The sequence below is a fragment of the Sinocyclocheilus anshuiensis genome, unplaced genomic scaffold (genome assembly GCF_001515605.1).
Source record: "Sinocyclocheilus anshuiensis isolate Anshui unplaced genomic scaffold, SAMN03320099.WGS_v1.1 scaffold1408, whole genome shotgun sequence".
Classification (NCBI taxonomy): Eukaryota; Metazoa; Chordata; class Actinopteri; order Cypriniformes; family Cyprinidae; genus Sinocyclocheilus; species Sinocyclocheilus anshuiensis.
The window spans coordinates 312778-336236 of record NW_015547704.1 but is presented as its reverse complement, the minus strand read 5'-3'; the positions used below and the strand labels follow the sequence as shown (position 1 = coordinate 336236).

Sequence of the window (23459 nt, the reverse complement as noted above, 5' to 3'; positions counted from 1 at the left end):
GCTCAACCCACGCCAGCCTGAGACGAAACATGTCTGCACCACAACTTGAGGGACAGTACAAAGGTAAATATCTTGTGTTACACAAACTTTATTAGGCATGTAAAAATGGTTACACTTTATTTTGATGGTCCCCTTTTGAAATTCTGTTGACTATTAGTAATAAGAGTTAGTTGACATGTACTTGAAAAGTGTAGACTGGGTTAGCAGAATAAGTTTACATAGTTGCAAAGTTACTTATAGTCAGTAGAATGTCCATCAAAATAAAGTGTTAGCAGATATTGAGCAGACAGTCACGAATACTCTAATGACTGCTAGTTGATATGGAGTTGCAGAGTTACTTATCGCTAGTAGACTATCGAAATAAAGTGTTACTGTGGAACATGTAAAATTGCTATCATGTATTTTTATCTAACTTACCTGACTAAAAAAAGCTTACTCAGTGTTAAATAATACTTTTGACTAATACAGTAATTTTGAAATAATTTGGACATTACCAGAACAATGTTTTAGAAGCAGCCAGACATTTTATATTTACATACATCACACTTTTGTTTTATATTTTCACATTGTGCATATATAGTAATACCTATTGTTTAATTATGGTCCCATAGTAGGCCCTAAGGCAGGGTTGGGCAACTCTGGCATATAGGCTACATAATCCAAATACATCTGAAAATGGTGTTTTCATTTCAAAACGCTCTCCGTCCACACTAGCCTTTTCAAGAGTTTTTTTGTCCACACTGATATGTCAGAAAATGCTAAAATCATCTTTCTGCACACGCAAAACAAAATGCAATAAAAGCTCACTGAGATGATACAGAGACCAAACGTAATTTTCTCAAAAGTTCTCATGCTATTCTTCTGCCACAATCATTTAATTAGCTAAACATCTTATTGGTGAATCCAAGTTGCACTCAATCGGCATTAAATATATATTCTAAAACGTATTCCCTCTCATGTTTTGCTGCAGGATAGCAAATGTGAGTAAAGTTTTGCAGGAATATTATATGAAGATTGTATATATTTAGCAACACTGTGAAGTAAAGAGTACTCAACAGGCACATACAATATAATAGTAGTTCTGTCAGGACCACTATCTTCAAAATGATTAACACTTTGCATTCAGTTCGAATTGGCAGTATGGTTCTTTTCTGGGTAAAAACTCCCCGCTCATGCATGCAGCCTTTCATGAATGAGCAGGGAGAGCAGCAATAACCTCCCAAACAAACCATAGGCCGACACCTCCCAACCCCAAACTGATGGCAAATCTGAAAGGAGAAGAATGTCCTTCTGAACTAGCAGAGGCTGGGGCAGCATGCACCTTACAGGAGGAGAGTAGCAGCAAAGGGGTGCTCCTCTTTAATAAGTGGCTGAGAAGAGCAGCATGGCCCCTTAATGCAGTAACTGAAAAGATTAAGCAACAAGCATACGGTCAATACCTGAAGTTTAAGCAACAAGCATGTTGCCCTTACCCAGATGATGTTATTAACATTTGAATAGCAACCTTTAATAGAGAAATGTACATTCTGTGCGTTAAGTAACAAGCATGTTCCCGATACACTAGATAGCTTTAAGCAACAAGCATGTTGCCGACTTAAACACAGCATGTTGGCAATAATAGTCTGATAAGCTTAAAGAAATGGCATTTCCAATACTAGATGAGCCTTAAGCAGCAAGCATTTTCATAAATCAGATAGCCTTAAACAACAGCTTTAAAAACAAGCCTTAGCTGTGGTAAGTTTAACTGGGTACCAGCGTGACGAAATACAACCAATAACCCTAAAGCAACAAGCATGCCTAACAACAAACATGTTACTGAACAAGTAGTCTTAAACCACGAGCAATATTTGCCAATACCCTGAAAGCTTTAAGCAATGAGAATAGAAGAAGAAACTTAGCTTAGCTTCATAAAGATGTTAAGAGATGTTTTGTATTCATGTACACAAAATTGAATCTGGTGAGAAACCGTGTGGGGAACGAATCCCTCTCGCAAAATGAGAAAGTCTGATTGTACAGTTCCTATAAAGAAGGAATTCGCCTTCTATAATTTGCTCCTGCTCAAGAAATAACGATGATTAACGATACTGAGTAGACCTCATATAGGAATGCCATGATAGGCATCGTATTCCTATAGGTAGACGTGGATCAGCTGAGAGTCAGTCGATGTAAGCTTTACTCATGTGACCTGCCAGAACTAATGCTATGCTTGATATATCTATAATACTTCTGTTTTCAGCTCATTAGCTATTGAGCAACGCGAGAGCTGCTGATAATACTGAAGGACCTTATATAGGAAAGCTGAGATAGGCATCGTATTCCTATAGGTAGACGTGGATCAGCTGAGAGTCAGTCGATGTAAGCTTTACTCATGTGACCTGCCAGAACTAATGCTATGCTTGATATATCTATAATACTTCTGTTTTCACAGTCCAACACAAAAACGCTGTTTTCAAACTTATCCAGCATCTTCAAAAACCTCAATTTTTGCAGGACAAAAACGACATCTCAGTGTGGACGAAAGGCCAAAATGTAGAGAAAAATATGTGTTTTCAAATGTATCTGGAATAGTGTTGCCTAGACGTAGCCCTAGTGTTGCTCCATTTCTAATCAAACACACCTGCCTGTAATTTTCAAGTAATCCTGAAGACAATATGGTTAGATTTTTCAGGTGTGCTTCAACAGTGCTGGAGCTAAACTCTGCAGGCCCCTGGACTTCAAGGGACAGAATTGCCCAGTCCTTCCTATTCATGACAAATGCACTGAAAATAACAAGAATGATGAGTAATGAGTAATGTCATTCTTAGTCAAGTACTGTTTATAACTGATCAAAAAGCAATTAGAGTACATGCCTTTTTGCTTGATTTCTACAGAAAACATTATTATGACCGTGCGAAGATACTCCATATCCTCAAACTCCATCAACGGCTCTCGAAAGAATGAGATTTTGCTCAAGCCGAGACGATACGAGGAGACTGTGAACAACAATAAATGGGCAAAACTACATGATGGTTCACACGGGCGTCCTTCTAGTGCCTATGCTAAACCAGACATAGAGAAGTTAACCAACAGACATTCCCTTCAGGAGTACGTCAACAAAAACAGGTGAGTTAGGCTTCAGTCAGTATGAAATCCTAACTAGCACTTAGTAACTTATATGCTGATCATTATATTTAACATTTTAGAGCCAAAGTCAAGACGGTAACTTTCCTGTTGCCAGTGGATGACATTTATACCAATCGGCCTGTACTGGCCGAGCACCTGTCGGAAAGAAGCACCTGTGAACTCCAAGCGATAGCGGAAACGGACTCGTGAAGTCTCAACTAATGGCGGGAAAAACAGAAAAACCCGCAAAACGGATGCTTGTGAAGCTGACAAAGAGGAAGTGCAGTAATGCGGTCAAACTCTGTCCCGACACGTTTTTAGTTGAGTCCTGTGGTGAATTAATACCCACACCTGACCTCAACACTTTGACTCCTGTTACAGATTTGGTTTCTCAAATTCATCCAGCTGAAGAAACTCAAGTCATCTCTTGGTCTCGTCCGATGACCTGTCAATCCCGCTCCGGCATTTGGATCAGGTGTCTAGTTGTGTGAAGAACCAGTGGAGACGTGCGCTTCTCGCTCACTATACTGAGCTTGGTGTAATAGTTAGTTCATAGCACTTTGAAGGATGAACATTACTTATTTACATCAGTTTGATAAAACAACTCTCCACGAAAAACAAATCTCCCACTATTTTATTCAGTGTTAGCTTGCTTAATTTTAACATAACAGTTAAAATTCATTCATTCTCAAGTTGCTCCAAGCCAAAGGAAGATATTTTGAAGAATGTTGGTAACCATTCTTCAGGCGCCAGTTCATAGGTGCCAATATGATAGTGAATAGTGAATATCTCGAGTTTTTACCGTGGGTGCTCGATATTCTCTATTCTCTATTCACTATCATATTGGCAAAACAGATCTGGCAAACTATCCAGTGCATATTTGTGTTTAGGCTCTGGAGAGCGTTAAAAAGATTTATACTTACATTGTGTTTTTTGCAGCGTTGAGCAATGTAGCCAATCACAGACATATCTGTTGATTTCTTGAATGCAATTGCCATTCAAAGGCATTTAAGTTAGAATCCACTCACCGCTCAAAACACCAGAGTTTTTGTCCAGAGTTTTGCAAGCTCGCGAACAGGCTTGGAACAACTTGAGGCTCAGTAAATGACGACAGAATTTTCATTTTTGGGTGAACTATCCCTTTAACTAAAAACGTGTAGAAATGTAATTAAGTCATATTAAAATGTATCAAAGCAGTGACACTTTTGCTACAAGAAAGAGAAAGAAGCCAAAGGAAGGTTTGCGGTAACACTTTACTTGAAGGGGTGTGCATAAGACTGACATGACACCTTCATAATCATGACATGACACATGTCATGAATATGAAGGCGGTTTTATGCATGTTTATGACAACTGTCATTAAGTGTCATTCGCTCAGTTATGTCATTTTTAATGCAAATATGACATTATTTGACCTAACCCTACCCCTACCCTTACCCCTAACCATAGCCCATAACAAAGACATCTCAAACAATGTCATCTTTGCATTAAAAATGACATAACTGAGTGAATGACACTTAATGACAGATGTCATAAACATGCATAAAAAACCTTCATATTCATGACATGTGTCATGTCATGATTATGTAGGTGTCATGTCATGATTATGAAGGTGTCATGTCATGATTATGAAGGTGTCATGTCAGTCTTATGCACACCCCTTCAAGTAAAGTGTAACCAAAGATTCATATAAATACTGTACCAAATTGCACACTCCCAAAACATTATAACATTATCTTTTGAATGATACAGTAAAATAAGCTGGAGTCTAAAACAACATCAAAACATTTTAAAAGATCTAATTTGTGACTTTCTTTCTAATGGAATGATTAGTTGGTAATTGCATTTCTTTTCAAAGCACAACAGCACACTAAGCTTTTAGCTTAACATATCATGACCTATAAACTACAGTACAGAGCATCAATGAGCTTTTTATTAAGACCAGTTTATAGCACTAATGCAGCAATAAACATCTCCATAAATCTTTATGATTCTGTTTAGCTGCAGTACCGAAAATCTTTTTTTTTTTTACGCTCCTGAAATCAATTATTGCTCAGGGGGTGACATTTCTTTTAGGTTTCATTTTTCAGTTTTACCTGAAGCTAAAACAAAGCCCCACATTTGTGAAATTAATAAAGTGAAAATATTCACAGCTAAAGTCTTTATATATATATATATATATATATATATATATTTACCTCATAGACTGTCTGAGGTGTAAAAAATATACAGCCATTTTCCATATTAACAGCTCATGTCATTATATTAAACTTTTTAGAGTTACAGTGTAACATATTGGATACTTCTGGGCTCAAGAAATGGGTCAAAATAACAAGCAGAACCTAGTGTGAACATGTCTGCTGCGTTCTTGAATTGAAGGTTTCCTATTCTCGGTCTTGTTGGGTGTGCTGTCCTTTGTGAGCTCAGAGGGCTCGTCCTCGCCGTAAAGACTCCCATAACTCTCAGAATCTCGCGGTTTACCTGTTAGTGAACAGAGTATTCAATGTTACAATGTCAGTGCATCTATTTGTTATCAATAAAACATCATTTTTTAAAAAAAAAAGGTTGTATTAATTTTTTTTATTTCTACTGTACTGCGTGGTGGTACCTGTTATAGTGCTGTGCTGAGGTTCAGTAAATCGTGTGGGAGGTTTGCCCTCTGTAGGACTATCTCCATATTTCATTGGTACCAATGGACAACTGTCTCCTTTCTGTAGTCTCTGGGTAGCTTCAAGAGAGGGAGAGACAGAAGAGAAACAGAGGACAATTACATATAGAAAACAGTAACATAGTTGATGTTTTATACAGTAATTTTTTTCATTATTTATTAATAAAATTAATTTCTTCTGGAATGATGCAATACAATGTGTCACTCTAAAAATGTATGACTCTAAACTAGCAAGTAATATTTCTGTTCTTATAGAAAGCATATACAGTACATACTGTACTGTACCGGTACAAAATAGGTCATAAAAATCTACCAAATATTTTTCTCAACAAACGGTCTGTGAAAGGAGATGCTTAACAATCAAAAATTAACAATCAACAGTGATGTGATTCAAACTAGTTAATGTTTATGCAAAAAAAAAAGCAATTATAAATAAACTAATGATATATAAGTAATCAAATACATTTAATACAATGTTTTATCTAACAAAAGTTTTCCCAATAAACAATGGGATTAAAAACCAAAGTATTAAAGCCCAAGGTCAAATGCATAGCCTTTCAAAATATACTATATTTGATAGTGTGCACAAACACATGCGCACAAGAAAGTTTAGTCTTTGTCCAGTGTCTATGCTATTTTTGTCCAGAGGTTATGACTGATAAAATTATCTTTGTATTCTTTTAAACTAAAGTTGCTGCTATCTCATAACCCTCTCACACAAGCGCATGTCTATGTGACGTCTGTTGCTGCTATTTTGTTGTTCCGTCTCTTTAGTTTCATTTTCTACTGTGAAACATCGGCCCGGGACAGTGTTGCCACCTTGTGGAACAACTGATTAGTGCAAAACAAATGCAATGCGCATGTGCGACTTGTGCATATAAAGTACGCGTGGTTACAAAAATGGGGTGGTGCGTGTACAGTACGCACTTACTATTCTGGTGATGAAATCTGGTGTTCGCATAAAAACCAAAGTATACTTTGGGCTTAAGAATGTATAGTGGGACACCAATACATATGCCATTGCTTATGACTGGTAACCTAATAATGAACAAACATTCAACAGACCTTTTAATGCTGGCCTATAGTGAGGTAGCTGTGAAGCACAGTCTCGAGTAGAATGATTCAGCTTCCTGTCTGAGTCGGAGTCGTGCACCAGAAGTCCCATGATCTCACTCTCTGTGACTTTTAGGTTCCTCTGCAGAAAGTAGGTGCGCATTCTTCCTTTACCTTTTATCTCGATCTCTCCACGCTCCTCCATCTGATAGCCTTTATTTCTTAGAGCACTGGTAAGAAATCAGCCAAAAGATTTAAGATTCTCATCTGAAGTCAATTATCAATCTATGTTAATATATTAATATTATCTGTATATACTGTATCTTTACAGTGCCAAACAGAGATTAATTGAAGTAACTGAGAGAGAGGACATATTTCATGCTCCTCACTGATAAACACTGGGACTAAGGTGGATTTTGTCAGGCAGTCCATGACTCTCCATTCGGGAGGCCGTGTTAACTGTGTCTCCAAACAAACAGTACCGAGGCATCTTCTCACCAACCACCCCTGCCAAGACCGGTCCGCTGTGCAAGCCCACCCGGATCTGGGACACAAAACTCCAAAAATTATTTCAAACTCTCTTCTAAACCCCCAAACAGCTGGGGATGAAATGTCAGTTTGAGGAAAACAGGACCAACGTTGGCCACCCCTGTATTAATCAAAGATAACCCTCAATCACCTGAATAGGGCCACCAGTCACAGGGTTAGTGACCTCTTTTGCAGCTATGATCATGCCCAGGGCGAAGTTGGCCACACGCTCTGTGTGACTTGACATCGGGATTGGCACACCACCAACAACCATGTAAGCATCTCCAATTGTCTCAACCTGCAGAACATGTTATAACCCATATCAAAATTATTAGCATTGCATTTTACACAAGAAAAATCCTCAAGACTAAGGCTCACCTTGTAAACATTGTGCACAGTGGTAAGACGATCAAACTTCAGGTACATGGAATTGAGCATGGAAACAATCTGGATGGGTTCACACTCAGAGCAGATGTTGGTGAAGGTCACCACATCACTGAAGAGGATGGTGCACTCTTCAAACTCACCTAAAAGAAAAGCAGAAAAAAATACTATGCATTATGTGTGACTTTTAATTATAAACAAGCCCAAAATAAACCGTGACACTTATTTTGAAATGTCTGTCTTACGGTTTCCACCGGCTCTTTAAAAAAGACTAGAGAGATAAAATATGTACTCCTACAACTATTTACAACATATTACAAAATAAACACCGTAAACATTATCATAATTCATCAGCAGTAGTTCATAAGCAATCGCTTTGCATAAATGTGTGGTATTCAGTGATCGTGAACTGCCCTGAAACGGCGGGACTGTAGAACATGCCACAGTGCCACATTTATTTAATTAAATCATAGCCATTTGAAATTGTATAATCACAATAGTCTGTGTCACAGTTCCTGTTTTTCTGTCCCCAAATGTAAGACTACTTAAAATGATCATTAATACTTTCATTATACCATTTAATATATTTAAGACTTTTTAAGACTTCAAATTTTATCAAACTGAATTTAAGACATTTTATTACATTTTAAAGTCTGCATGAAATCAAAATTGACCCCATTTGATTAGTTAGCACACATTACTAGCCTTCGGGCAAACAAATCATTTGTGCAAGGTAATCCACAGAAGATTAAGCAAAATCTGAAAATTTGCTGGTGTTTCTTCTCTGTTGACATCAGTTTGATATTTTGGGCAGAACATCTTTAACCCTCTCCAACCATCAGTCTGTTACGAGCTAGAGACAGCGACGAAGTGCACTAATATCAAACCCTGTCATCTATTCATTATTCATTTCACTCAGAAATGAAATGAAATGAAGAGTCCTCTCACAGAGCACAGCATGGCCCAAGACATCACATGTTTGGATGATTGGATTGTAACGCAGTTCACAGTTAAGAGAAGGAGGAGGCGGGAACCGGCAGACATTTAATAATAATAATAATAATAATAATACATTTTATTTATGGGCGCCTTATGTGACACTAAAGGACACCTTACATGCAAATAAAACATAAAACAGTTAACAAGCAACAATAAAATTCAAAGCCCACATTCATAGCTTTACAACAAATTAGAAAATACATTAAAAAAATATCACCAGTATGGCTGCCTAAAATGATGCATCTTCAAATGAGATTTGAAAATAGGAAGAGAGTCACTATTACGAATGTCTTGTGGAAGTGAATTCCACAGATGAGGAGCAGCATAGCTAAAAGCTCAAGATCCCATAGAAAACAAACGTGTATGAGGAAGTACTAGTAGGTCAGATAAGTAAGAAGGAGCCAGGTTATAATGCCTTATAAACAATAAGCAAAATTTTTAATTCAATACGCTGTTTAACAGGAAGCCAGTGCAATTGTTGGAGAACAGCAGCTATGTGTTCCATAGTAGGAGTTCTGGTAACTATTCGTGCAGTTCTGCACTAACTGTAACTTGTGTAAAAGTTTAACAGGAAGACCATAAAAAAGAGCATTACAGTAGTCAATATGTGAAGTGACGAGAGCATGAACCATAATGGCAGTGCTCCTCGTTGAGAGGGCTGGGTGGAGGCGGTTAATGTTACATATGTGATAATGAGCCATCCGAGTAACCTTGTTAATATGTGCTTCAAAAGATAGAGTATTGTCAAGAATAACACCCAAGCTCTTAATCTGCATTGAAGGAGCAATTGTAGAACCATCGATACACATATAGAAAGTACTGGTCTTTGACAAATTACTTTTTGTACCTACAGGAAGTATTTTTGTTTTATTACTGTTAAGTTTAAGAAAATTACTTGAAAACCAAGCTTTAACTTCAGACAAACAATTAGAAAGAGAGGATAAAGGAAGTTTAGAAGTAGGTTTTGAAGACAGGTAGAGCTGGGTGTCATCGGCGTAACAGTGAAAATGAATACCATACTCACTGAAAATGTTTCCAAGTGGCAGTAAATAAATGCTAAATAATAAAGGGCCCAGAACTGAACCCTGTGGGACACCTGTAGTAACACGTGATGAATTAGATTTAAACTGGCCTAGTTGAACAAGTTGAGATAAGACTTGAGAGATAAGATGTGAACCAAGCCAGAGAAGTACCTACAATTCCAATGGACCGCAGTCTGTCTAATAGGATTTCATGGGAAATAGTGTTGAACGCTGAAGTTAAATCAAGAAGAATTAATATAGATAGGAGTCCCGAGTCAGCTGCTACCAATAAATCATTAGAAATTTTGACAAGGGGAGTCTCAGTACTATGATAAGAATGAAAACCTAATTGAAATTGTCCATATAGATTATTCACCGAGAGATGATCATGCACCTGAGCACCAACAACCTTTTATGTTTATGTTTAACTAAACATAAAACTTTAATAACAAAACAAAAGTAAGCGGCAGCCCCTCACAGACTACCTGCATAAACATAAACAAAACTACAACTAAAAAGTCCCAGGCCTTGTCCTCTCTCATCCTTCACTGTCATCACTCCTCCTTTTATCCCTGCGGAGCTCCTCCGTGGGACTCGAGACAGGTGTGTGGAGCAGGTGTCGCTCATTATTATTTACTCCACCGGCCTCACTCTGCTCCCACAGCTCTCGGACCCACCCTGCTTGTCACATGGATGTTTGGATGACACATGAGCTGCAAGTAGACCTATTCCTCAACTACTCTCTCTAGACCAGTGGTTCTCAATTCCAGTCCTGGAGGCTGCTATGCACATTTTGCATGTCTCCCTTATTTAACACACCTGATTGAGATCATCAGCTTGTTAGGAGAGAGATCCATGAACTGAACTATTGAGCTGATGATCTCAATCAGGTGTGTAAAAAAAGGGAGACATGAAAAATGTGCAGAGCAGGGGGCCCCCAGGACTGGAATTGAGAACCACTGCTCTAGACTACACTTAGACATAAGCAACTTCAGCACACACCATAAGTTCATAGAACCTTATAGAAGGGTTTTATGATCTCTGCATCATGGTCCCCAACAGTAGAGTATTAATGTGTTATACGTCCTCCTTGTGCATTTTGTCCAGCAATTATTCCAAGAAAATGCATAGAGTAGAATAAATCCTGAGCCAAAGATGCTCTAGAGCAGTGGTTCTCAACTCCAGTCCTCGGGACCCACTGCTCTGCACATTTTGTATGTGTCTCTTGTCTGACACACTCAGTTCAGTTCATGGATCTCTCTCCTAATGAGCTGATGATCTGAATCAGGTGCGTTAAATAAGGGAGACATACAAAATGTGCAGAGCAGTGGGTCCTGAGGACTGGAGTTGAGAACCACTGCTCTAGGGCAGTGCTTCTCAAAACTGTTTTGGGGACCCCCAAACACTGCATATTTTGTATGTCTCCCTCGTTGGACACACCTGATTCAACTCATCAGTAGAGTCCGCAAAACTTGGGTGTGGCTTATTAGGGTGACATACAGCATACATGACATACATGCAGTGGTTGAAGGTCCCCAGGACAGGTTTGAGAAGCCTTGTCCTAGAGCAGTGATTTCCAACCAGGGGTGTGTTAGTTAACTATGTTTAATTATATTGTTTTGGTTTGTTTGTTTTTCAATTCAGAAAAAAATGTAAACAAGTTAATATATTGTTTGTTGTTTTCCATCTCGATGAACAAGAAGTCCATCACTGGCCTACAGCAGTCCATTCAGTTAATTTTGTCAATCTGTCCATTTTCTGGACCAGCCAATGTCAATAGCTGAACCAATTTTAAGTTTGGTGAAAATGCTAAAGACATGTTGAGACACAGTTTAAGATCCTTTCCTGGTCATGTTCCCCTCTCTTTCATCTCCATTTGCGCTTCAGACACAGCTGTTGAATCTTGCTGTGCATTTGTAATTTTTATGCCCTCAACCCTGTTATTCAGTCTTTGCAGGGATTCTTTCTGGGCAACCTGAAAGGTGCTTGTGTAATTACTGGATGGAAATTAAAGTTGAAATATTGTGAATCAAAAAGGACCTAATTCCTTAAAACTGAAGGCCTTTGTATACCTCATTTTCTGATTTCTGCTCCATCTGTGTCTAGCGTAGCAGAATGTGAACGGCCGAAGTATACTTTCGGCATTGGAATGACTGCCTAGCTTTACACCAGGGGTTCTCAACTCTAGCCCTCAAGGTCCACTTTCCTGTAGAGTTTAGCTCCTAACTTGATCAAACTCACCTGCCTCTAACTTTCTAGTGATCCTGAAGACCTTGATTCGTTTGTTCAGGAGTGTTTAATTAAAGTTGGAGCTAAACTCTGCAGGAAAATGGACCTCGAGGGCCAGAGTTGAGAACCCCAGCTTTACACTACAAGGCGCACATCTGTTGTCTCACAGAACCCATACTCGCATTGTCTGCTCTCCTAACCATCCACCCTTCTGTTTGATTCACCTGCCTCCACTCTCTTGCCCTCTTTTAGCTGGTTGGCAACATGTTTGGGCAGCATGGCATAAAGTAGATTCTCCGTCTTCTGCTTTTCCTCCTCAAGGTGTTTTGAGAGTTGATGCAGCTCTTCCTTTTTCCGTTCTAGCTGGTTGGAGAGCTCCATCTCTGCCAGTCGCTGCTGGTTGAGCAGGATCAGGTCACGTGTAGCGTCATGTGGAGCAATATCAGAGAGGTGCATGCAGTGCTCCTCCAGCTCCTGCAAGCTGCGAAGTAATGGTGAAGCTAGGTACAGCATGCAATGCAACGGAGGCATCCATAACATTTGTCCTGTGATAAGGAAGTAAGAAACAGACAAGGAGAGAGGTATAGAGGCGAATACAAAGAGGGATGCTGGGAATGTTAAATATGGGTGTAGCTGCAGTCTGAAGTTACAGATAAGAATTACAGAGGCTCATTTGATATTCCCTAAAGGTACAAAAATGTGTGAGGTGGACACAATGAGATAAAAAGATGAGATTGACAATTAGAATTAACAGGTGCGAGCACAGATAGATCCCTTTTGCAAGATATTTTTTATTCTATATTTTAGTTTTTATTCAAATTCGGCCAGTGTGGCATCAATTCTCAGTTAAGTGTGTGCCCGACAACTGCATTTAAGTTCAAATTCTGTGAGAGCTTACAAGCCCCTGCCTCTCTTCAAAGTCTCATGTCACAGCAACCACAATCAAGACGTAAATCGGCAATTGGCAATAGCCCTCCATTAAGCTTAACCACATGCTAGTCTGGCGTTGACGTGAAGGTCGGACATGTCAGCAAAACTGACAAAAATTCATGATGTGGATTGCCCTTCTATGAGTTATTGTTTTTTACATAGCTAATATAGTTACTAGGGCTGCACGATTATGACAAAAATCATAATTGTCGATTATTCCCTTGAAATTGTAATTGCGATTATTAATTACGATTATCACAATTTACATTGAATGATGTTCATACCATGCCGTATTTTTATATGAAAATGAACAAGCAGAAAACACTCTAACTGAAAAACTTTTAGTGCTTTTCAATAGTATTAAGCCTCAAATGTCAACTATACATCGGATTGGTTTCTTCTTTAAATTATAAAAAAATAAAAATATAAATGGTATTATAGTGTTATACTAAAACTAAAATTAAAACAATGGAAAAACCCTTAAGATAACATGTAGAAAGAAAAAAAGCATCTTAAGCACACAGAATAACATAAGTGGACTTTGAACGATTAATTGCCGCTTTGAACGATTACGTAATTGTGGCATCCATAATTGTAATCGCGATTAGAAATTCGATTAATTGTGCAGCCCTAATAGCAACATAATATAGTTAAGCAATATCAATTTCAATATGATGCAAATTAATTATATAAACTGACCATTTTTAGACAGTCTCAATTTTGACAGTTTTTGCTCGAAAATGGTTACAAACAAAGCAGAAGTTGCAGTGTGTCGTTCTTGAATGAATCAGTGTTTTTGAATGAATCGGGTGAGTCAATGATTCAGTTGGCCTTTCATAAAGACCACCTGCTTCGTTCATGAATGAATCAGCCGGTTTGAACAAATCATTTGAATCAGTGATTCTATCATTTACTTATTCTGGTATGAAATGTATTTACGTATGAGACTTGACGCCACCTACTGGCTGTTTTAGTTTCATATATAATACTATAATTTAAAATGTTCTAACATTTCATATTTCTGTTCAAAATGTTATATTTAAAACAGTAATCTCATAAAATATTAATCTCAGTGTAAATGTATTTTTATAAATGATAAGATGGATTTTGTTGATACTGATTCATTTGGTTAGCAACAAACCTATGTGTATAGTGTTAATTAGTATAATTAAAACATGTTTAACAGTATTAACTCTATTTTTTAAATAATTATGAGAGGGTGCCCTGCACTGTGTACGGCACTGAGAATTAATGAATGCAAAAAATTATTCTAAATGTAGTTAATAAATGACTGTCAAAGTCTATAATACATAAATCTGGAAAATAAATACTATAGTAAAAAAATACAATAAAATAATCAAGTATACAGACTGTACAATATGTGGGGTTGGTCTAAAAGGCATCTACGCTATTATTCAGGAAGCTGATGGTTCAGAATGCATTCTTCTAAGGCATTGGTTGTTAAATCTGTTCCCTGGAGCTCCCCCAGCTGTGCACATTCTGTACGTCTCCCTAATCAAACACACATGTTAGAGATTCCAAGACCTGAAGATATTTACAATGTACAGTGCTGGAGAACCACTGTTCTAGATGCTCTAGGATTTGTGAAGCCACATACACTCTTAAAAATAAAGGTGCTTCAAAAGGTTCTTCAAGCGATGCCATAGAAGAACCATTTTTGGTTCCACAAAGAACCATTCAGTCAAAGGTTCTTTAAAGAATCATCTCTTTCTTACCTTTTTATAATCTGGAGAACCTTCTTTTGCCACAAAGAACCTTTTGTGAAACAGAAAGGTTCTTCAGATGTTAAAGGTTCTTTATGGAACCATCTAGACAAAAAGGTTCTTCTATGGCATTGTGAAGCACCTTTATTTTTAAGAGTGTACAGTGTTTCCCACACCACTATCCTTTCAATGAATATACATATTACATATTACAGACACAGGGGAAAACAGAATATTAGCAGTAATAATCAGGTATAAATGGCTGAAATGGTGAAATACAGAATTAAGAATAATAAAAGTCTTACATAATATACATGGTCAATAAATACATGCATTAAGTCAAACTTTTCTAGAATTCTCACCTCTCAGCGCTAGCATGGGTCGCTCTTTCCAAGCCATAGGCATTCTGTCTCTTCGCGTCCGCAAAACAAAATGGCTATTAATGAACTTGCGGATGCTGCAGATGTTGAAAGTCACCTGTGGATGCTGGATGGTGAAATATTGATGCAGCTGGCCGCAGCAGCTCTGTAACCCTGGCACGATTCTCTGAATAGTCACCCCTGCCTGTTTGACTAGGAGCTGAATGAGTAAAAGAAGAAAAGAGCGATGATGTAACAATGTTCAAAATATTCAGCACTCAGCAATGCAGAAAATGTTAAAAACTATTCTTTCAAACTATCTGTAAGCAGATAGCAGATAACAGCCTTAACATGTCTGTCACAACTGGCAACTTGCCATTTTTAAATATGCAATGAATGTAATGATTTCAAATACTTCGTTTGAAGAAACAATGTCCTCAAACACCCCTTACTTCTTCATCAAACACTATGTGGAAAGGGAAGGCATTGCAAAATGTCTTCAGATCGATGCACAGGTTATCTGGATACGCAGGCTCAAATGCCCTTGAAGTTGTACCTGAGGTGGAAAGAAAAATCGAATTAATCCACAATACAAACACCTAGAAATACAAAATTTCAAACTACGTTTACTCTAAAAATCCACATATATTCATGTGTTCAGAAAATGTATGAATGTTGCTCATAACGAGTCAGACCTCATCAGAAAATCAGTTCCTTGATCAAAAAATCATTTAGCTTTACTGATTAAAAAGGATGCTCGGTTAAGAGTTATATTTAACTGTAGAATTCAAATAATACATTTGTTGTATCTCATAAAGCTAATAATTGTATTCCATCTTTACCCTTTTCTGGATGTACAAAGTTTCTGACTGTGCCCCAGTGGTTTTTCTGTACTTGATTTAGAGATGTCTTCTGCATGGACCTTTCAGAAAAGTCCTGGAAAGAAAACAGTATAGGTGTATTTTTCACTAGACTGCATAAACCCAAACAAAACACTAAGTTGTATATAACTGTGAAATCATTAAAGCATGATGATACTTAAACGTATACTTAAAAAACCACACACATTTTCAGTGCATACTTTGTCTAAAAGCACTGGGCTCTGGGTGATGAGGAAAACAATATGCTCCTTTGTTCCCATCCTCTCGACTTCCTCTCTCTGGTTCACAATTTCCATCTTTATCTTGCTGTTGAAGAAGTCTCTGGCTACAGCTCCGATGATACCTACAGCATTAGAACTCAGTCAACTAGAAAATCTGATTACTTCCTAATTATTCAGTATGGCTATCCACATAGATAGATAGATCAGTATTTGTTTACCAGGGACGATATGACAAAGACCTCGTCGGTCTGAGTAGTAGTGTAACAGCAAGGTGCCGTCATTGTTTTTTTCTACACGGAATGATGGTGCATTCATTTCCTAAAATAAAATGAAGTCAGAGATTTACTATATAAATTTTGCACATTTTGTCTGTGCGTACGAGAGATCACTCTAGAGGTTTTGTAGCCTAGTTCTTCTCACAATAATAAATATTTATAACTGATTCTGAATGCATGAATCAATGAATGAATGATTGAACGAATAAAGAAAAAGCATTATTGAGTGAGAATAAAAGGTCTTATTTCGCACATCAAAAGTGTAGTATTCATTCTGGATTAACAAATAAATTATGAAACAGAGTCTTTGATCGAAATTCTCCTCAAGATGTTTATGAGAATATTAATGTCCTGCTCACTCGACCTTGTAGGAAAGAGAGAGAAAGCCGTGCAGCGCGTCCAGATTCTCCATAAACTCAAACAGATTTCCTCCAAGAGTGCGCAGCATATGATCATATCCAGCCCTTTTGCAGAACTCGAAAAAATACTCCCCAAACTGCCCCAGCACCACACTTTGCTCAAGGTCTTTGGATCAACAAAGAAAATGTGCATTAACTACAATGAAGAAAAACCAATGCACTTTTAATAAATACTGGCTGCTCTGAAAATCAAACCAAGTCTTAAGAAGTGAAAGTGCTTTACCGAGCATCTTGCAGGCCTCTGACACTAACTGCATGGTGATGTTATCTGTGTACACTTCATAAGTCATGAAAGTGTCTTGAACCCTTGCTGCATCCCTGCAAAAATCAGTATTTTTCTCCACATCATTTTATAAGGCATTTTCACAGACATTAACACAATCTCTTGGAAAATGTGTGTAAAATAATCAAGTATTTCAGCGTTATGGATGCTCACCTGAGTTTGTCCCACGTCTCTTCTCCAAATCTGTCAATCACTAGAGACTTCAGACATGTGTTGATGAATCCATACTGGACATTAGAGTTAAACGCATTTAGCCATTTGACATGTTTTGTAGCTAACACTGAAGATTGGATTAACATTTGCAATAATAATACATAAGACCAAGGCTAGTTGTCACTGTTGTAAGTCAAAAGTTCTGATACACAATGCGTATATTTCTCTACAAGTGGTTTTGTATGTTGGTTTCAAACATTTAACTCAAAAACTTCTTAAATTAGAATAATTTGTCTTCAACTGGCATGTCATAGTGGGGCATTTTTCACAAATTTGTCATGATGTCAGGTTAGGACAGGTATTTTATTTTTATAAAGCCAAGGAGATGTAAACTTTTGTAAACAGCACTCTAAATAGGTCCGTAGGTCCAATATATTATATATTATTAATATGAAGGATTTTTTTTCCTTATTGATTTTTGACAGGTATTTTCTCCGTATTTTGAATTACGCATTGTACAGTGAGGATGATCGGTGTAGTCAATATTGTACTTTAAGGTTATTTATGCACGCAGCTGTATACAATTTTTACAATAAAAATTCAATAAAGCTAAATATATACCATACAGAACATTTAGTTTAAAAAAAAAATGCAATTTTCTTACCATTTCTGTCAGGTTGTTTTCCTTGGGCATATAAAGCTGATAGTTGAATTATTGCCTCTTTTTATATTCCATGGATCAACCATTCACTTCCTTGATCATCATGCCTAATAACAAATAACAATACCACTCCATCAGGCAATAAACGTGAATTCCAACGAATACAGTGTTTCTACATCGACGATTTACGGAACTGTCTCAGGAGTCCCAAACATGCAGAAGCACAGCTGCACAGCTGCAGTGTCCGCTGCTGTGAACAGAAGCAGCACGACAACATGACTGAGAGCGCGTCACATGCCTCGCTGCACAAAATCTGTTCTTAGTACATTTTTAAATTTCAGATCAGCTTTTGCTCATTCAAATGTGCCTTGCAGGTTTTATTCTGGGTAAAAGATCGCAAACTGGAACAATTAACTGCGAGTAAAGTGGAGTGACAGATAGCCCTAATACATTAAGCGATTATTTTGACTATTAATATTCAACTTATTTAGCTTATTAACTTATTTAAATTAATATAAATACATGCATATAAATAGAATATATAAAGCTTTTAAAATGGCTAATCTTGCATTTTGTTTTAAGCTCTCTTAATTATTAAATAAATTCAGTTGATTCACTTGCATTAATATAGGCCTAGTCAGATATTTTCTTTCAGTTGCCTTGTCGAACTTTCGAAACTGCCTTTTTGCGTTAAATTAAATGCATGATATTTTTCCTAACGATCTCTTACTCTTCAGCAAGAAGTGATGTGAGAAGTGAATCAAACAGACTCTCTCCATGTTTTGTGTATTTGATGTGAATCTTTCATGAAAGGTGAGCAGGTGCACTTGCTCCAGACTTAATATGTGTTTCCCAGTCAACAATTAGATCTCACTGATCTCACCATGAGCTCCCATATACTCATGATGTGGTCACAATGTGAGGTCAGAGTGAGCCAACAGTCACTGTGTGTAATCACTGTTAAACTCTCATTCTGTTCTCTCATTCAACTCTCAGCCAAAGTTCTCTAATACTGGTCAGTTATATCACAAACATCATGTAAAAGTTCATATTGTATTTCCATCAACAAAGTATTTCAAAAATTCAGTCTTTAAAAATATACTTGAACTTTACTTAAGTATACTTACTAAAATAAACTTGAAGTATACTACTTTTTGGTAAGGGATTTGCATTTGACAAATATTTCTGACTGAATCGTGTACTAAGACTGACGGAAAATGAAAAGTTGTGATTTTCTAGGCTGATATGGCTAGGAGCTATATTCTTAGGCTTATTGGAAGTTACCTAGCTGGGGCCTATTTTCAGGCGCTGTGTAATATCATTGCGCCTGCTGCACCCACGGTACGGCAGCAAAGTTCCTTGATTATTACACCGGAATGAGAGTATAGTTCCTAGCCATATCGGCCTAGAAAATCACAACTTTTCATTTTCCGTCGGTCTTAGTACACGATGTAACTACAGAAGAGTCAAGTTTTAAATAGGAAAAATATAGAAACTCTTTGGTCATTTTTGAGCGAGATGCTAACGGTCTAATCAGATTCAATGATCTATGCTAAGCTACAGCTAAAAGTGCTACCGCCAGACCCGGAGATCGGCTGAATGGATTCGAAACCGGTAAAACTCAACAGTTTAACTCTAGGGGAGTCGGAAAATGAGCCTATTTTCAAAAATAGTGGAGTGTTCCTTTAACCTCTATTTCTGTTTCCCTTTGAAAAGACTTGACACATCTTGAAACACAGAGAGCAATACATCAATAGCAGTGTTCAGATGCACAAACTTCAGCTTCTACACTTACTTGTCAAACATTTCAGGAGTTGCCAATACTCTGCTAATGCAGGGCCAGGCCACAGTGCATATTGGCATTATAATATCATTTTAGCGTATTCATGTTTTGCCTGTGTTGAGAAACAGGAAGAATGTCATCCCGGTGACCGATATTTGAACTGCCTCCTCTCAATCTGCTCAACATTTTGAATTCACAGTGAGCTCACATATTTATTCAAACTGTGAGTATCACATTCACAGCATGAGAATGGTGTGATGTCACTGTGATCATCACATGATCTCACATGTTGACTGGGCTGACTTAGGCTGCAAAAAGACCTATATGTGGCAATCCACCCTGAAAAACTACAGAGCCAATGGTGGATGTAGGTTTATTACAAAAACAGGAGCAGTAGAAAGCAGTAGACATATATGTGACCCTGCAGCACAAAAGCAGTCTTAAGTCGCTGGGGGATATTTGTAGCAATAGCCAACAATACATTTTTTTGCACCCTCAGATTCCAGATTTTCAAATAGTTGTATCTCAACCAAATATTGTCCTATCATAACAAACCATACATCAATGGAAATCTTGTTTATTCAGCTTTCAGATGATGTATAAATCTCAATTTCGAGAAATGGACCCTTATGACTGGTTTTGTGGTCCAGAGTCACATATGGCAAAATGTTAAATGCATTTCTGAATAAGAAATAAAGTCATTTGTACAAATATATACAGATGGGTCTAAAGACCCTACAAATCAAAAAGTGGGTATAAGAGTATCCTAAATTTAAATTAAGGACAAGCAAGAACCTGAGGGGGAAAAAAGTTTAGTTCCAACCCTGATAGAGTGGATAATACAAATTTGTTTTTAAAGGACAAAGAGCAAGTTACATCGGAATAATTAATAATTCACTGAAAAAAATGAATTTGCTTGGTTTATTTTTGGTCTGGCGTCTGTCCAAAATAATTCATAATAACGCTTTCTCCAGTGAAAAAGTCTCATCACTGAAGTCTCAAAGTCCATCACATCAAAGTTTTGGACTGTTTGTGCATGTAATCGATCTGGGCATATTTCTCTCCTGATTCAGACCAGACCACTTTTTCACTGGAGAAAGCAATGTTATGAGTAGAGGACTCTATTTCGGTAATTTAGCCGAAAGCAATGGTTTTAAGATAAAATGTCCTAATGATGGATTTGTTTCTTACAAATATGCAGCTTTTGGCTTCTCAGACTGGAGTGGTGTGGATTATTGTGATGTTTTTATCAGCTGTTTGGACTCTCATTCTGACGGCACCCATTCACTGCAGAGCATCCATTGCTGAGACACTGATGCAATGCTACATTTCTCCAAACCTGATGAAGAAACAAACTCATCCTAATCTTGGATGACTGAGAATCTGAGGAGCAGGACATTTTTAGCCAAAAAAAAAAAAAAAAGTTCAATTAAAAGTGAAATTAAGTAATTAATTAATTAAAATTAAGTAAATAAATAAATAAAGTAGACCAATTAAAAGTGAAGTATCTAGGGGATCTATATAACAAAAAATTCCATTATTAGACAGCATCTGAACACAACCTTATCTAAAACAAACAAACAAATACACACACACACATATACACACTTATATACTTACTGTATATACACTTATATACACATATACACATCCAAGGCAGATGGATTATCCAGGTTTGTGTACCACTCTTTATATGTTAATATTAATGTTTTGCCAAACAGCTTTAATGATACTAATAAAATATGTATTAATAAAAAATGACAGTAAATACATTTAAAATAAATGTTTTATTTACTTTCTATTCATCCAAAAATCCGAAAAAAAAATGTTGCCATGAAAATATGACTGTTTTGAACATTGACATTTAATAAACAATTTCTTTAATAATAATATGTTTTTTTTTCAGCACTAAATCAGCATATCAGAATGATTTCTGAAGAGACTAACGACTGGTTTAATGATGCTGAAAATTCAGCTTCGCATCATATAGGAATACATTATATTTTACAATATCTTCACACAGAAAACAAATTGTAATAATATTTCACAATATTACTGTGTTTTATATTTGTATTTCATAAATGTTGCCGTAGTGAGCATAAGTGACTAAAAAATCTTACCAACCACACGGTTATTGGAGGTTCAGCTGGGCTCGGCTCTTCTGTTCCAGACTGACAGTCACAGACCAAAAGATGAGTTTCCTTCTGAGCTTTTCCATCTAACAGTGTTGATCAAACAGTTTAAGATGTGGTAGACTGTACGAGAGACCTGCCCTTTTGTTTAAAGCGTTCTGTGTTTTTGTTCAGAGGAGATAAAGAAGGTTGATTATAATTTCATTTTTATTTTTTATTTTTCATGATAGCTTATTGTCTGTATTGAGCCGTGGGTCTCTCAGTACCTTCATACCTTAATTGTTTTATTTTCTCAATAAAAAATTTAATGTATTTTATAATCGAATTTATTGTAGTGTCATTGGTTTATTTTTGGCCTGACTTCTTTATGCACCAAGAGCTTGTAACACTCCAAAGAGAAAGGAAAACTTGAAATCGCATCATATGACCCCTTTAATGGGAGCCTTGGTAGGCTAATTATCTTTTATTATTTTATAACACTTAAGCGTTGTAATTTATTTGTACTACGATGATTCAATAGCCGATTTTAAGTCATTTAAATCATGTAGCTAACATTGACAGAACAACGCCTTGTTCCTTGACAGGAAAAACAAAGGATGCGTGATATGATAACTGATATGAATATTATTTTGTTTGAACATCAAGTAACATAACATCTATATTGACATTTCAGGGTGAAGAAATGTGTAAGGCTTAGCAGCCCGGACGCTGTCTCTGATTGCTTTAAATAATAATTCTCCCATTTCCCATTTGTTTCTTACTATAATTATCTTTATTGTCGTTTATTGTCATTTAGGATTGTTCATCATATTTATCCTGTAAAACGGGTAATTGCAAAGTTTTGTAAAGACACTGACTTGAAGTGTGTTTTCTGCAGAGGAAACTGAGAGTATTGTTCTTTTTTTATGATTGCATTTATACAAAACTATAGTTTGGGCTTTTTTTTAGTTAAAAAAGTACTAAGATTGATTTGCAACTCAAAGAAAATTATGTTTCTTTTTTATGAGTATACTGAATTTACTCATTATATATGGAACATTTTGGCCAGTAAAAAAAACTAATTTTACTCATTTTAAAATAGAAATAGGTCACTACCTGCACACATTAAAGGAAACAAGAAATAACGAGGCGAAAAAAGTGTACAATATTTTAAAGCCTTAAATCTATTCTTTGAATAATTTGTAACTATTTGTACTTGTTTGTGGACATGCGATTTTCGTATTTGTTTTGATGTTATTTGTTATTGCCCTTGAATGTTCGTTGTTCTAAAGACTGCAATAAAAAATAAAATAAATTAATAAACAGATTGTCACGTGATACTTGTTACTCAGCTCAGTAGTTTGTCTTAATAGAAAAGACATGTTATTAATTAATTTAATAGCTATTGCTAAGGGGAAGAATGTTATTTGTATAGCAGAAATAATAGACAAAATGTCATTACATTTGAATATAGGACTCAACGTCAAGCGCCTAGTTCAGGAAGACAACTTTTTGCCGTACAGGAAACAGTCAATAACATTTACTTTATCAGCAATACAGTTATTAACCAAATTACTCGTTTCTAAAGTATTCAAGGCTGACTATATTCAACAGTCTGCAGTATATTTAAGATTCTGTAAGATCTCGCGAGAGCTTCCTCGGAAGTCTGTGAGA

At 36.7% G+C, this 23459-nt stretch overlaps 1 protein-coding gene across 1 annotated transcript; it reads right to left on the bottom strand.

Annotated features, from left to right (window-relative positions):
• Nucleotides 1–6794: 6794 nt before the first annotated feature.
• Nucleotides 6795–18795, bottom strand: LOC107703955 (guanylate cyclase soluble subunit beta-2-like). The gene is made up of 15 exons (XM_016506766.1): nucleotides 18775–18795; nucleotides 17231–17304; nucleotides 17018–17112; nucleotides 16740–16900; nucleotides 16319–16418; nucleotides 16080–16222; nucleotides 15841–15934; nucleotides 15451–15554; nucleotides 15002–15218; nucleotides 12210–12530; nucleotides 7730–7878; nucleotides 7503–7649; nucleotides 7213–7367; nucleotides 6875–7053; nucleotides 6795–6808 (listed from the first exon to the last, which is right to left on the bottom strand). Exons 1-15 carry the CDS (start codon nucleotides 18793–18795, stop codon nucleotides 6795–6797), a joined length of 1974 nt encoding a protein of 657 aa, XP_016362252.1.
• Nucleotides 18796–23459: the final 4664 nt, after the last annotated feature.